At 39.3% G+C, this 15,745-nt stretch overlaps 1 protein-coding gene across 1 annotated transcript in view; it reads right to left on the reverse strand.

Moving 5' to 3' along the window:
- ptpn13 (protein tyrosine phosphatase non-receptor type 13) overlaps positions 1-15,745 on the reverse strand; it is a 52,387-nt gene that overhangs the window by 17,751 nt on the left and 18,891 nt on the right. The window contains exons 7-17 of the mRNA XM_084745320.1: positions 12,979-13,071; positions 10,575-10,674; positions 9,146-9,362; positions 7,723-7,797; positions 7,446-7,617; positions 6,159-6,309; positions 5,932-6,070; positions 5,134-5,286; positions 3,979-4,161; positions 3,696-3,858; positions 1,218-1,647 (exon numbers count right to left, since the gene is read on the reverse strand). Coding sequence (XP_084601446.1) covers positions 1,218-1,647; positions 3,696-3,858; positions 3,979-4,161; positions 5,134-5,286; positions 5,932-6,070; positions 6,159-6,309; positions 7,446-7,617; positions 7,723-7,797; positions 9,146-9,362; positions 10,575-10,674; positions 12,979-13,071 — 1,876 coding nt within the window. The remainder of the gene's footprint in view (positions 1-1,217; positions 1,648-3,695; positions 3,859-3,978; positions 4,162-5,133; positions 5,287-5,931; positions 6,071-6,158; positions 6,310-7,445; positions 7,618-7,722; positions 7,798-9,145; positions 9,363-10,574; positions 10,675-12,978; positions 13,072-15,745) is intronic.

The following is a 15,745-nucleotide window of genomic DNA, read 5'->3' on the forward strand; positions in this document are numbered from 1 at the left end:
GCAGAGCTAGAGTCCCAGTAACAAGTCCTCATTTAGTAACTTTAGTCTGTACTGAAGTGAGCTTGGAGACTGAAGACTTCACAGAGGGCCAACTTATAAACACAAGGTCCCCTTAACTGAGCTTGAAGTAAGACATTAAAGGACTAATCAAAGGAACAAAATGCATAAAACTTTCTAATTCCTGCTTAGTTTCATGAATTATAAAGTAATGAAATAGCATCTTATTTAATATAAGATTTATGGTTGAAGCGAGTTGTTTCCACATCTTCCCCTGACTCAGGAAGCTCTGCAGGCTGCAGGAACGCTGCAGGAGTGCAGGATGCATGCAAAATCATGAACTGACGATAACAGGCGTTGACACAGTAAAATTATTATCAGGTGTTTATAACTGTTGATTGTCTGTCAATGTGAAGTTAAGTCATACTGAAAAGTTCACTGCTCTGAAAACACATACTGAGTTAAGGGGCTGCCTGTGTTACTGACTGCCAGACTTCATTAACATATTGCTCAATTTTACAGTAATAAACATCTACTTCTTCTAAAAGCTTATTAATGATTTCTTGCGATCGATAAACAGACACTCACTTATTCAGCATTAATCTGAACTCTAATTAATATGAAACAGGCAACAAAAACTCCGGCCTGGAATAGACATTTCAAAGGGTGACAACTTGGCTGCAGCGATAATGTCAGAGAAGTGAGTATTTCAACTTGAACGTTTCCTTGATCTCTGACGACATATCGTGGTCATTGTATGATTTATTACAGGTTTCCCCTTTAATGCCTGGACTTATTTTCTTCAATGATCATACAATCTTCTCTAGTGCCTTTGAAGACAATTTTTATCATATTCAGATGATGCTGCAAACCTGCTGGCAAAGAGGGAAGTAGGAGACTCTTATTTTGAAAGCAGCAAAGTGGAAAAATAATTGACAGACGCAGAAACCAAACAGGTGCAAACCCACCCACGTGTAAAAACAAAATATTAAGTTGAATAAATTTGTTGTGGAGCCAAAACTAAAAATCTAATTGAATTCTTGTTTTTGTTGTTTTCTCATTTCTGCCACTCTAAATCTCAGTCAAAAGTCAAAGAGTTTAAAAGTACCTTGGTCATTTCTAACACTCGCTATAATCTAACTCAGTACTTGTCTCTTCTTTACAAGTGTATTTAGGAACAAATCTGGCTTTTTCTTGACATTTCACTTCTTTTGACTCACTTGTCCTGCTGCTGTGAGAGGGAGTCTGTGTCTGAGCTGGCCCGCTGGTGTTGCTGGAAGTGAGAGGCCACTTGGTTGGGTGGTGGCTGACTCATTCTGATCTGCGACTGGCCACGATAGGACTCCGGCTGTTCTGGAGACTCTGGCCGCGGTCCGAGGTTGTGGTGGGAGCGGCTCATTATCCGCGGATTGGAAAGGACCGAGGAGGCCACTGGATTGAAACCTGGAAAGTGGAGCTCATCTTGGACCAGTTTTGGGCCAGACGGAGCCTTGTTGAGGGCCACCTCTGAGTAGGAGATCCTCTTCAGGTGGTCCGGGTTGGAGCGTGTCGACAAGCTGGGGGCCAGGCTGCCTGAGCTCACCGTCCTCGCAGCTGCATCTCCGCTCCGAGGGTCGAGGGGGTATTGCAAACTGCTTAAGGGGCAGTTCTCTGAATACCAGAAAAGACAAGCAAACCAGAAAATGATTGAATTGTTCAAATAATATTTTTTTTGTTTATTAAAGAGATTCTTTGGATTATTCAATGTGGGGTTGCATGAGGTGCTTATCCATAGTCAGTGTAATACCTATATTAGATGGCAGACTACACAGGCCTAGATTAGAGAAGCAGAGAGGAGTACCAGCACAGAAGCTGCGCAGCGTACTGCTGGTCAGGGTCAGCAACGAAACATATTGTAGCCACTGAAACGTCCACCTAAAAAAATTCATATCAGTTTAAGAGTTCACTATATTCAGAATAATTTCACCAGTTTACCTTGCTGTCTGTCTTATATGAGACAAATATTACTCTCTCCACACCAACCAAACTCCATGGGTGAAATCTGTCATTTTTATCTCACACAGCACAGAAGTTACTGGTCTACCACTGCCTTGATCGATTAGTTTGTTTGGGCTGTTGTGTGACTTTGGTGTTTTAAAAGGTTTGTTTGGATTCACTAAAGTCTCATAATAACACAAACAAACTAACAAATCAAAGCAGTGGTAGACAAGCAACTCTTGTTTTCTGCAAGGTAAAATTACTGATTTCACCTATGGAGTTTGGTTGCTTTGGGAGAGGGTGATATTTGGCTTATGTAACAGGAGTTTCATGTCAGGCAGCAAGGCAAATTGAAATTATTCTAAATATAGCACACACTTGATTTTTTTAGGTGGGTCTTTTTTGACTGGCTAAAATACCTTACGTGCTGATACTCCTCTCTGTGTCTCCAAACTGGGAGCAGACCCAACGGCATCGACTGCACAAACCCACATTAAATAATGTGAAATATTCCTTCAATATAACAAAAGGCATGAGACAAAATTGAAGGAAAAACAAAAAAAAAAAAAACAAAGCAGGGGAATTCCAAAGAGCTCAAGTGTTGATCTGTGTCATTTACAGCCCTCAGCAGTCTAAACTAATTACTGTCTAGACAGAAACGCACATACTGTCCTCTACATCTTAATCATCATGGCTAATGGTCTGGCCAGGCTTAGTTGTGACTTTATGTCTGCAACAATCTGGTGGGAGTGTAGGGCGTGATGCAGACAAAGCTGTTTTGTTATTCAGCCGAGCGAAACAAATGAAACTAAGTGATGCGCCACGAAAAGATAAATGAAAAACTCAGGTTCACCCACACGAGTTTGACTGACATGTTACATAATTGGAGTAGCTGTGCAGAAATGAACAGTGGCAGATAATGGACATGATGACTGACATAAAATTGGAAAAGATAGTATGCATTTGTGTTGAAAGAAATTGAGCTAAATATAAAATAATAGATACTTGACTGTGAATTCAGTAAGGATGAGCAGATTGATTCTGTGGGATCGATACTTTGATACTAAGATTTGTTATTTATTTTGTATTGTTGACAAAAAATATCAATAATGAAAACACCACACCCTGAAGGTTATAAGGAGACTGAACAAAAAGGTAATTATTTAATTTATCATCAATTTATAATAGTATTTCAGTATTTCTAAAATACTAGACTATTTTTTTTTACACTTACTGCTTTTGTAATTAATTTGTTATGTGTTGTTATTTTTCCACTCTTTCTTTAAAAATGACCATTATTTTGAAAAGTCAAATGTCCATTTAAGAAATGATACGATTCAGTAGCAGTAAATTTGTAAAGAAGAGTATTGGTACATACTGATTGTTACAACGTGGTAGCTAAAATGTTATTTTTATGGCAAATACAAAATATAATTGAAACAAACTGAAATTTTAAGAAGGGAAATGAGTGGGCAGCATCTTTTATCTGGAGAGGATATGTGGGATGGCTGACACAGATGCTGCGGCTGGAAACAGCGTAGTGAGTATTGACATCATCGGGAGGTTTGCTGTGATTGGTCACTTCTGTTATTCTTCCTCGCAGCGAAAATAAATGTAACTCCTTGCTGGCCAGATATTCACATCTGTCTGAGCCTGAGGCCATGTTACTGTATGTGAACTCCTCCCACTCAGACATGTGTGGCTGCTCTCCTCTGTCCTACCTAGGTCTTGGAGCTCCTGGTTGTTCTGGCGGGCCTTCATCTGCAGGTGGAACTTGTGCTGATCAGAGCAGAGCTGTAGCAGATACTGACACGTCTTGTTGCTGTCTGTTTGAAACAGGTGCTTAATCCCATCTGACGTGTTCTGAAGGCAAATCTTCTTTTTCTTCAGGACGACAAGTATTTTAAGTGAAAGTGCAGCCGAGTTAGAGAGAACAAACTGTATTTTGTTACTGTACTGTTACGGTACTGTTTTATTTTTGACGACAAATACATGAGTACGTACTGTGAAGGAAATCTTTTTCGTCTCCCTCCAGGGGAACCTTAGCACTGGGGTACGATTTCCGTTGAGGACCTCAAAGATAAGCACCCCCTTGGAGTAGACGCCCAGCATGATGCCCGTCTGGGACCTCTTCTCAGGAAGCACCCGATGGAAATGGACACCATACTCTGTCAGCCTCTGGCTCACCTTCAAGATGATCCAGACAGACAGTCTTCAATTCTCAAAAAAATACAAAGTACTGAGATAGAAATAAGGGACATGAATGTCTTTTGAGACAGATTAAAATTGGGTGTGGGAAATTTTCATGCAGAGAGGAAGTCTTTTGTTTGGGTCAGTGAGTGCACTGATTTCCATCTAATTACATACAATATGATAAAATTATTCAATTTGGTTCAGTGGCATGATGAAAACAGAGCTGCTTTAGTAGACTGTGGAGAAATACAGTGGAAACCTCTAGAAGTGATCACCTCTGTTAAGAAATGTTTGCACAATCATTTTTATTTCTGGTTTTGCCAGGGAAAACACCATATTAAAAAACATATTATTGTATTGTATGTGTTATATTATGGTTCTCACCTGCTGCCCACCTACAATTATTTTATCTGTGCCTGCACCTAAATGTATATAAATATATTTTTTACCCATTACACAATGTTTTTTCAGGTCACTTGTGGGGTCCCCATGGGTAAAAGCATAGTATCATTGGAGTTATCTTAAAAAAATTGAATTTCTGTAGTTTTAAAACTGATTTCCATATGTTATCATGTATGAAAAAACCACAAAATATACATGCAAGCGGACTACTTGATTACTTTAGATGAATTATTTAAACAGCAAGATTTTTGATCCATAGAAATGGTTGATCACTGTGATAAAAGGTTTCCACTGTGTTACAAAGACAGAATAAAATACTGGAAATACTGAACCACTTATGTTTGTAGTTGAAACGCAATCTTTGTTTTATTATCAAACGTAAACTCTGAACTGTTACTTCTTCTGCCAAAGTAAACACTGCCATTTTGTGCAAAAAAATTATCGTCGTCTTTGTCACAAAACAAACACTTAAGCTCGAAATCAGTACTCGCCACACGCCAAGTGTAGCAATAACTCAAAACTCTGTCTGAAACCATGACTCCTATACATTCTGGTCTTACTGACCTTGAGAAACTCAAACTCTGCCTCAGAGTCACTCGCTCCGTAGTAGTTGCTGTGAAGTTTGGGCAGCTCCTCCTTGATGGTCGTCTGATTCACCTTATCCAGCACCGACACGGGCAGGTAGTGCTCCAGCCTGAAATAGGTTTTCCCATGGAGCTGAGGAACAGATGTTAACAGCGTTACTTTTGTGACCAAGTTGTCATTTCATTAAGTTTCATTTATTGAAACTAATATTTAATTTTATTAAGTACATAACCTCACATTGTACCTAAAATATGTATAATCAGAAATCATCTCAATTCATAAAACAATGAAAACTATGATTAAACAAAATAAAATAAATGAAATTAAATGTTCAGGTGTCAGTTACAATTTCACAAGTTTAAAACAGTATTTTGGTAAAAGTGAAAGTGAGCCATAAATTACAAATTTTTCATCAATTTTTAGGGGGAAAGAAACACAAATAATATTGATCCAAATGATTTTGAAATGCTTATGTGCAGAGTGAAAGAAGACCATGTTCAAGGGGTAGTACTTTCCAAAAGTACAGAAACTTTGGGGGTGGGTCTTACCGCATCGAACACTGCTGACTGTTTGACAGCTTGCAGCATTTTATTTCTGTCACCATTTTTAAAAATCTGCAGCCATAAATCTTCTTTAGTTTTTGTTCATTGTGCTTTTTCAAAGCATAACATAATCTAATGATATGAGCAAAAGTGTACATGACGATGTGAAAGACAGAAACCTTAGCTTTCTGCTGCAAAAAGCAAGTACATTAAAAGCATTAAAGAGGGCTGATACCTCAGGTTGGTAGTCACTGAATTCAGCCTGCAGTGCCAGTGAAGCCAGGATCATGGCATTTTCTGTGTCACAGCGCATCCTCTCCTCCAAGATATCCTTCCTCAGCTGTAGGTAGTACTGATGTTTGGTCATAGCATGCCTGTTATACAGAGAATAATACACATATTTTGAATTTCTATTACACGTAACCTGCCAACGCAGGTTCTCGCCCACAATAATATACTTACTGTATGAGGTTGACGTCGTCAAGGAAGAATTTGATGCGTAAGAAAAGATTAAAAGGCACGTCGGATTTCTTCTTCTTAGGATCCTCCTTCCATCCCTCTGGGGCTACTTTGGACAGTTTGGCATCAGGATCAACGAAGAAAAACTCATTATCTGTGTGGATGATTTTTATGGAGAGAGGGTTGGAGGGTAGGTGAGAGGTGTCAGAAGGAGAAGGATGTAACCAGTAATGTCTGTCTGCCTGCAGCAACACAGGCTTTGCATGTTTAATGAGACATCATGTGTAAGAAATGAATTTACAGGGAAAAACCATTAACCTCTGCACTAAAAATGAATCAAAGCTCATCTAATATGCCTGACATGTGATCTAACAGTTCTGCACTTTAGAAAGGGAAATTTTCTCCAGAATAAATTAAAAAGTTAAGACTTGATTCCTGGATTTTTTTATATGAGAGAGAAGGTTTTTAATGGGATAGTTTGGATTATTTGACACAGGATTGTATAAGCTTCTTGTTTATAGTGTCCGTATTACCAACAGTAGATGGCAGTCGCCACGAGACGCAGCAGGAGTACTGGGGTAGGAATCTAAACAATGTACTGCTGTGGACAGGGTCAGCAGCAAAACATATTTTAGCCATCTAAAGAAAAATCTACATCAGTTTAAGTGTATATTTTTATTGCTTCACCTTGCCGTCTGACTTTTCTGATGGGAAACTTCAGTTATACAAGCCAAATAATGCTCTCTCCAAACCAGCATGACTCTGTAAGCAAAAACATTAATTCTATTGTGCAGAACACTGAAGTTGCTGGTCTACTGCTGCCTTAATTGCTCAGTTTGTTTCTGTTATTGTGTAACTATGGGGATTTAAAAGGTTAGTTCGGATACACTGAAGTCACAAATTGACACAAACAAACATGCCGATCAAGGCAACAGTAGACCAGCAACTCCTGTGGTCTGGCAGGTAAAATGAGTATTTTTTCTTGTGGAGTTCTGTTGGTTTCGAAAGAGCAATATTTGAGGATTTCCTGTCGGAAAAGGCCGTCTTACAGTGAAGTAAAGCAGTGAAAAAATTCTAAACACAGCATATACTTAAACTGATATTGTTTTTTTGGTGGACCTTTTCTTCAGTTGCTAAAATACATTTTGCTGCTGACTCTGTTCACAGCAGTAAATTGCTTAGTTTCTGTTCCCGAACATGTACCTGACACTCACACCCACACACACACACACAAACACACACACACACACACACACACCTCAAACCACAGACATGAGCAACATACAGTACCTCTGAGGTATGCTAGGCCGAAGAGATGGTGCTCCACGAGCCCAATGTGGGCAACCACCATATCAAGCACGTCTTTACACACTGCCTTGATGTCACAGCTCAGCTCCAGTTTTTGGCCATTCAGCAGCACCACACCCACTTTCCTCTGCACTTCCTCTACCTTACCACGTTTCTTGTGGGTAGAGAAAGAAAAAAAGGAAGGAGTAGGATTATAAACAGGTTATAAAGCAATGTCTGGATACATTGGCTCAAAAGAGGAATAAATTTGCATCCTCACCATTATTGAAGAGGGAACGGATAAGGCAACACAGGCCTCACTGGCCATCTTCACAAACTCAGGCCCGTGGAAGTTCTGCCATTAAAATAAAGATAAAACGTAATTGTCAGAGAGAAAATGTTAAAAAGGTAGTTTGGATTATTTGAAGCAGGGTTATATAAGGTACTTATCCATTGTCAGTGTATTACCTGCAAATTAAAATTTCTGTTTTGGCAAAAGGAGCCCGGCTGACCAAGAGAGAGTGACATTTGACTTATTTAACAGTGGTTTCCTGTCAGAGAAGGATGTCTGATGGCAAGGTAAAACAATGAAAATATTCTAATATAGCTTATAAAATACTTTATAAAATCTCTGCTTCTCCAAACTTAGGGTGTATCAACCACCATCTTCTGTTGGTAATACACTGACTATCCATAGGTACCTCATACAGCCCACTTCAAATAATCCAAACTATCCCTTTAAAGCATCATACTCTGGCCTTCTTTTCATTTTTTTTTTTATATTATAACAACTAATTGTGTTTAAAATGTAATCTCTTGTTGTGAGTGATGATCTACAATACAAAAACATCTGTAATTCACATGCATCACCAACACTAGAAACATGTAAAACAATTACTTTCTACACTGCAGATTTGTACCTGTTTTAATAGCGATTCTGATCATGAGGTTTCAATGACGATAGATCAGGTGATGCTTTGTCAGTGTTGCACACACACTTCCTTGTTGCTTTTCTGTTGTAATCTAGTCACACCAGAAGTGGAGGAGCAAGATTCCTTTGCTTCAGCTCAAAGTTTACTGTTTTACAAACTGGAAATTCCCCATATCCGAAATGACATCAATTTAAAAATCCGCAAACACACTGCAGCAAATATGTCTTGCCTTTGGCACATAAAATTAACCTAATAGGAATATAATTGATGCAGAGTATTTGAGGTTTACTGTCAGCAGATTTGTTGCTACGTTATCTCACTTCTGATAACACATTTTCAAAATTTGTGACAGTAGGTGGGATAAATCAGACTACCCAAAAAATCCCACATGTGCCACAAACCCATATATTTGTAATTACCATAGGGAGGCTGACATGAATTATGTTTTCCAGTCAGCAATTTTTATTTACAGAAGAAGGAGTGAGCACAGCATCAACAAACTAGTGAGCTCATGCGAGTTAAAATTGTACATCCATCATCAAATATTGCAATATAAACAATACGACCTCGGGGAGGGAGTTCCCCGTGCAGTGAGTGTGCTGAAATGATGTCTTTGAAGCACTTACTGGAGTTGGCTGTGTCATGTGTGTGTTTACAACTCTATAGTGATGAAGGAAGTTTTGTATGTAAACAAAATAAATGTTTGTAAGGGAAAAGAAGACCCCAAATAACTGAAATGATCCTCAAAGTTGACAAAGTTGATGCTCAGACCTTGGGTTTGCGAAGTGGTACAGAGGAAGGGTAGAGGGGGTCTCGAAGGTCGAGCATGGAAGTGCGAGATGGGGCCATGGGGTCGTCTGTGGGGTAGAGGTTGGCCCTGGACAGCCTGCTGGCCAGGTGGGCCTGAAGCCGCTGCACCTCCTCCTCCTGCTTCTGGAGGAGCAGCTCTGCTCCAACCAGACCTTCATCGGCTGCCCCCTCATACTGCCTGAAGGGAGAAGAGAAGAGGAAGGTGGTGTCAGAATGGAAACAAAACTGTAATGCCTTGTGAGATTTGTCTTTTATTTGCTGATTTCCTGTTTTGCTTTTTCTACAACTAGCTACTTAAAAGTAGCAACATGAGGAGAATGTGTCAGACACAATGTGTTTACACACAAAAGACACGAAATACTAGCTGATGTTTTCTTTTAGCATCAGGGGAAAACAAATACTCTGTGCAGCGGTGCAGATTGTTTGCAGGCATAGCAACAGCAGGCAGCTCTCTGTAATGCCAGAGATTAGAGAGATAGAGATTGCTGAATGTGAATGTCACATTGGATGACCTCACTAGCGAGGCATGGGGCTGACCCTGCTGCGCCACACCAGCTGTGTGTGGCTGGAGGACCGAATAGGACGGCTTTATCGGTGGCTTCCCTGTTCTCTGGAGGGTTTGTAGAGTAGGCACCGATGCCTCTGGAGAATAACAGAGCAAACGCATACAAACAATTTTGGTTTAAGACGTATGCGCTCCTATACAGTGGGGCAGGTGGTTAAATCCATGCAACATTTCTCACAGCTCCTTCTGGGTTCAGCGATTTAACCGATTCAAAATAAATCTGGCTTGGAAATGAGTTCACCCTGAGAAACTGGAGGGGCAGAATGAAGACGGAGATTGCTTGAGGATGAGAGCAGCTGTAGATCAGCAGTTTTGAGGAGAAAACTCAATTACTGTTACTGCGGTGGCACCGTCGTAGTGTCTGTCCCTTGGTGTTTACTGGTCATGTCTAGAAGGGAACCCAAGATTTGCAAGAGAATTTAAACCTCTCTCTTTTTTTAAGTTTCAGTTAAAATAAACACTCTTGTGAGATCTTTCGCAGGTCTGGAGTTCCCTTATAGACACCGTGTTGTCTACTGTTGTTAGCAATAGAATTATTTGAAATTTATCACAAGCTATTTCTTTTGGCATGATTTTCTGCTATTGAATCAGGCTTTCACCATATGAGAGAACGTGTGTATGCATTTGTAGAACAGCCTATAGAAAGCCTGAAACCAGAACCAAGAGGAGGTGCAGAAGTCTATTTTTCTTTCTGACCAATTGATCTGCAATATGCTGAAAGGTTATTATGGATTTTTTACCCAAATGACACCAAAAATAAGCTGCTTACCACTGCTTTCAATTGCCACTTGTACACATATGGGTGTGTCTGTGTGTGTGTGTTACCTGAGCCTGTGTGTGTTGTGACCTGTCAGCGAGAGGGCATCGTGTTCAGAGGAAAGTGCCAGCTGGGAGCCATACCTCCTCACCTCACCTGGTTTCTTAGCTGGAAGAGATATGGGAGTATTAGCTGCACACACACAAAGGAGTAAATTCTGCTTTCAAATGTACACAATCAAATCAAACACTCCTCTCCAGATGCAGACATGCCAAGCTGTGGTGCAAAAGTACCTGCATGAACATGCATTTAAGGAGGTGGCGTAGTTATAGAATATCCAAATCAGGTTAAACCAGCACCACAAATGGGATCTCTGTTCAAATTGCGTGTGAAAGATCACTGAATTACAGAAACAGTATGTGTCAGACTAACATACTGTAAACTGAGTGAAGAATTGCCCAATTTAGTACATTAAGGGCCTCTCCATACCTTAGAAGTTCTGAATTATTGTATGTTTCACTTGAAAAAATTTTAAACAACCTTTCTTTTTTTTCGAACATGTTTAATATATTTCAGCCATTTCCAAATAAAACTGGCACAGTTTCCACAAGTATGTCCAAACTCTCCACAGCTGTCTGAGCTCAAAGTCAAACTTTCGTGCTACAGTGCAACCTGTGGATACAGTGTTAAATGGAGTAGGGGTGTTGAGTCATCTTGAGTAAATCTACTTCTTGACCTCTGCTTGCTCTGTCTCCCACTGCACTGACAAGTTTGAGTCAATTCATCTTAATTAGTCCCTCCTCTGAAGGTATTATACAAACAAAAGCACATCTGAAGCCACATTGCATGTAAAACTGCCTGTATGAGAACAGTTACAAATATTTCACACCACAGATGTTTCAGGCATTTCTGTAACTCAGTTTGGAAAGATTAAATCTGAGCTGCAGAGTTTTGCTCAATACTGCAGTCATAGTTTTTGTTTGAACAATGTAGATCAGCTACTTTCCCACACTATTACGATATTGAAGTCTTTGTTTATTGCACAATTTCAATTTGCACTGACAGTGAAGGTATGTTACCTTGTGCAATCCTACCAAGTTAAATACGTGATCTAAGTCCAGACAGCTGATAGACAACAGCTGAAGTGGCAATTACATGGAAACAACAAAAGTGATTTTTCCAGTGCTTCTAAGAATTGAGAGTGTTCTGGAGTGTTCCCAATGTGAGGAGTTGTACAAAATCACCATAAGCATTTCTTGCAATGTTGTAAAGGAAAACCCTTTAATCTCTCTTTGCCCTTAGCTACTTAACTTTTCCCTTATTTGTTGCTAGAGGGTCCTTAGCAACCACTTTCCTCAGAAAAATCTGAAGGACCCATAACAGTATCTTAAAAGTGAAATTATTCATGGAGCATAAGACAATGGCTGAATTTATGGGGATTAAAGAGGAGGAGAAGATACCAAGACACATTATTCAGGACTGAGAAAACCCACTGGAAACCATGTGCAACGTTCAACAGAGATTATAGATTTGACATTGGCACTAGTAACTTTGTTGCTAGCTAGCCAAATGTCAACACTCTACACTCCAATATATTTTTACGTTAGCTTTAAAGAAACTCACTAGTTTTTTCCTCATTACTTCATCTAAGGTTCTTTTCACAGAAGATTTTTTGCATCGATTTTGCCGGTTGCTTCATGCCATATCTTCTGCTTGTGCATATTTGTTTTGACCACATGGGCTAAATTTACTTTGGATTATGTGCTTGTGTTTTCCATATTCTTTGAGGAGAACAACATTCTCGTCTTCTTTTTCTATTGTCTTTGTTGTCCATTTTGGAGAAACTAGAAAACACTGACAATGATGCAGTCTGGTAACATTAAAGAAAGACGTAAGTGAAGCATAACCTTGGCAACTCAAATGCACATGTGCTGTATTATGACGACTCACTATAACGTTGCCTGGGAAAATGTAAACACAGGAAAGCTTCATCTGATTTCACAGAGATTTCGATCCAGTGGCAGGAATTAAGAATTACTATATAACTAATCTGCTCATGGATCGTCTTGTTTGCTTATTTGGGTCATGTAGAGGCATCACTAATAAACTGAGACTATTTCATAACCAGTAAAAAAACTCACTGCAGTAGCTTTTAGGTGATTTATGCAACTGGGATCCTCAGGAACTGAGCTGAGAACCATGTAGTCCGAGTGAGGCTGACTAATTTAGTCAATTATAATGGGCATGTTATTACTGGACTGGAAGAGTCAGGCTATTTTTAAAATGTAATCTACTTTGGTTTTTCAGTTTTACTTAAGCTGCACCCACAGAACTAAGATGAGAAATTTGTGCGCAGCATCTACCACCTGTTTCTAAACATACATAAGGTGCATATACACTCACAGACGCATGTAAATCACATGGTACAGTATACCATATACGCCTCCATGATGATAAAGAGGCATCTTTTACCTTGCCTGTAGTCTGGATCAGATGAGGTCACTGAGGGGCTTTCGCTGGATGAACTGTAGTCACTGTGGTACCTCTGGTGGGTGTGGACTGGGTCTGAGGGAAGAGACAGACCATCAGTCCCTCTTACATAAACAAGAGAATATCAACCATGCAGTAATATGAGTGGACGTCTGCAAAATGATGAAATGGATCAAACATTTACTTCATGCATGAGACAACTTATAAATGGTTATACGGACTTGTTTGCTGTTTGTGAGAGATGTTAAAGTTGTTTCTTTTTCAACATCACACGACACAGAACTTCACAAAAAGTTTTATAACTCCAGCATCAGACGAACCAACAAGCTACTGTTTTCTTCTACGGGACTCTCTGACTGATGGTAACCCCGTACTGGTAGACTGAGGCACACAAAAGCAGGTTATTAGTCATGCTGTTGGTAAACACTCCCAATGAAAGACATATGTAACTACACTGAAAAGCAGTTCCTACACAAGTGTATGCAGGCATGCCTCCTGTCAGGTTAGAGAGCTTTTTGTTGAGGGCGTAATCTTTTGTCTTGCTTGACTGGGTGAACCACAGCAAGTACAGACCAGCTCACCACAGTTATTTACTTTTCTCTGAGCAATGCGTCATAAACTCTATAATGAATTGAAAATCTGTGGTGGTAGCACAGGAAAAAAAACATAAACAACACTCAAAACAGTCTGAGCTCTGACCTACAATGTTCTGCATTTTGCTTCTTGGTACACAGAACTTGAAAGTCCTGCTCTTCAGTATCACCTACATAGTTCGAATGAGTGGCATTCCCTTGTCATTACTCAGGCATTTTAGTTAAGAAGAGTTTCACAGTACACAATCTGTTTTATGTTAAAGCACAAGGAGGAGGACTGGTCAACTTGTCACCCAAAATAGCTTTCCATCTTCCGCTGGTTAGTGAGTCATGAGAGAACAGTTTCATCTGCATTAAAAAGTTACACAGAGGAGCAAAAGAAAAATCTCCTCTGTGTCATTTACACAGAGTAAAGTACAAATACTTACACCTTTGACACATACATGCACAAATACCCACACACATGCATGATCACCTGTACTATACTGTCTGCTATGTTGCTATATGTGCAGTTATGATGAATTTGAAGACCTACGGGATGAAGTGGGGAGGATAATGCAGAGAAAAAAACATTTCTGTCAGAAGAACAACCCACTACTATCAACAGAAATTTAAAAATGGGCTAATCGTAAACAAATTAGAAGAGTTTATGATATGATGACATCTAGGCAGGAAAGGGAAACTAAAAGATGAGAGACATTTGTCAATTTAAGTATTTTCAGTGCGATTTTTTGTGAAAATATATAAAATATTATTACACAGCTTTGCTGATCCTGATTGGTAGATTACACCATTCTAAGGTCTTATGATTAATGAAATAATTTTTAAATTAGTATTTTGTGTCAAATTACCTTTTTTTTTAGCAAGTATCTGTGTAATAAGCATGATAATCTGCAGTGAGTAGATCGTTATTGCTAAATAAATCCCTTCTGGCTGTCGAAGGGGTCTTGACACACTTTGAAGGGGTTTATTTCGCAATAATGACCTGCTCACTGTACTTTTTCCCTGACATAAACGATAATAACGGTAGAGCTAGGCCCATCACAATAGCTACTTTACTGAATGATATATTGTCCCAGAAATAATAAATAAGCAATAAATAAAATATGCACTATTATTAACATTTTAAGACTATTTTAAGCAACTGAAATGATAACATGATAGAATAATAATGCAAGTATACCCTTTCAAGAGCAATAAACTTTTGATTCTTAAGAATATCTCTGCTGTTAATTCTGACATCATGTGGCAAAAATGTTGGTATTTTTATGTAAACAAACATGCATGTAAACACAATGGGCAATAATGAGATCAACAAAAATGATTGAGGTCATATCCATATATTGTACAATAAGTCGATAACTTAATTTACAGGGCAGGCCTATGCACAGCAACATTTAAGTGAAGCGACTAACGTATTAATATCTACTAAAAAGTCTCCATTACAAAACTCTAAATGATTCGCCACAGGCCAGGAAGAGGCAGTGGGTGGTTTTATTTAATATTTCCCCAACAAATCTTGCATTAGAAAAATATTAACCTCACCAGTGAAAACAAGCAGCCATAGTTAAAGTCAGATGAGTTCAATCTGTGAGGTGTCATGTTAATCTAAAAGTAATTTTTGACGCTGTAGTTTGTACTTGTAAGTAAATATCCTGTTGTAAACACTCGCTGCTCAAAGAGGCAGTACCCAGCGTACCCTACAATATATTATGAAGGGGTATTATATTGCATATTGAGCACAACAGAACCACAAGTGTAGCTGTGGTGAAAAAACAATGTTATGAGTACAGCTCTGAGAGAAACAATCTGCGTACAAAATTCAAGTTTCTGGTCGAGCCACAATCATCTAATGTGGTTGATGGTCAGTCACAATTAACCTGAGGGGGAATCAGCATATTTAGAGGAATCCCAAATAAACCTGGGGATCAACATTTCATCGAAACCTCAAAACGCCCACTATGCCTCGAAGCGACGGGGAGAAAGAGAAACAGAGAGGCTCACAGCTAATTAGAGAGATCAACACCAATATCTTGCTGATAATGTGAGTGTTTCAGCTTGGGAGCAAGAGAGCGGAAGGGCTGGTGAGTGGGTGACTCAGATGAACATGTACTGCGTAGTTCCTTGGTGCTCCTGCCAACTGAATGTTAATGTTT

Source organism: Lutjanus erythropterus, chromosome 20, assembly GCF_056507025.1.
Source record: "Lutjanus erythropterus isolate fLutEry1 chromosome 20, fLutEry1.hap2, whole genome shotgun sequence".
NCBI lineage: Eukaryota > Metazoa > Chordata > Actinopteri > Lutjaniformes > Lutjanidae > Lutjanus > Lutjanus erythropterus.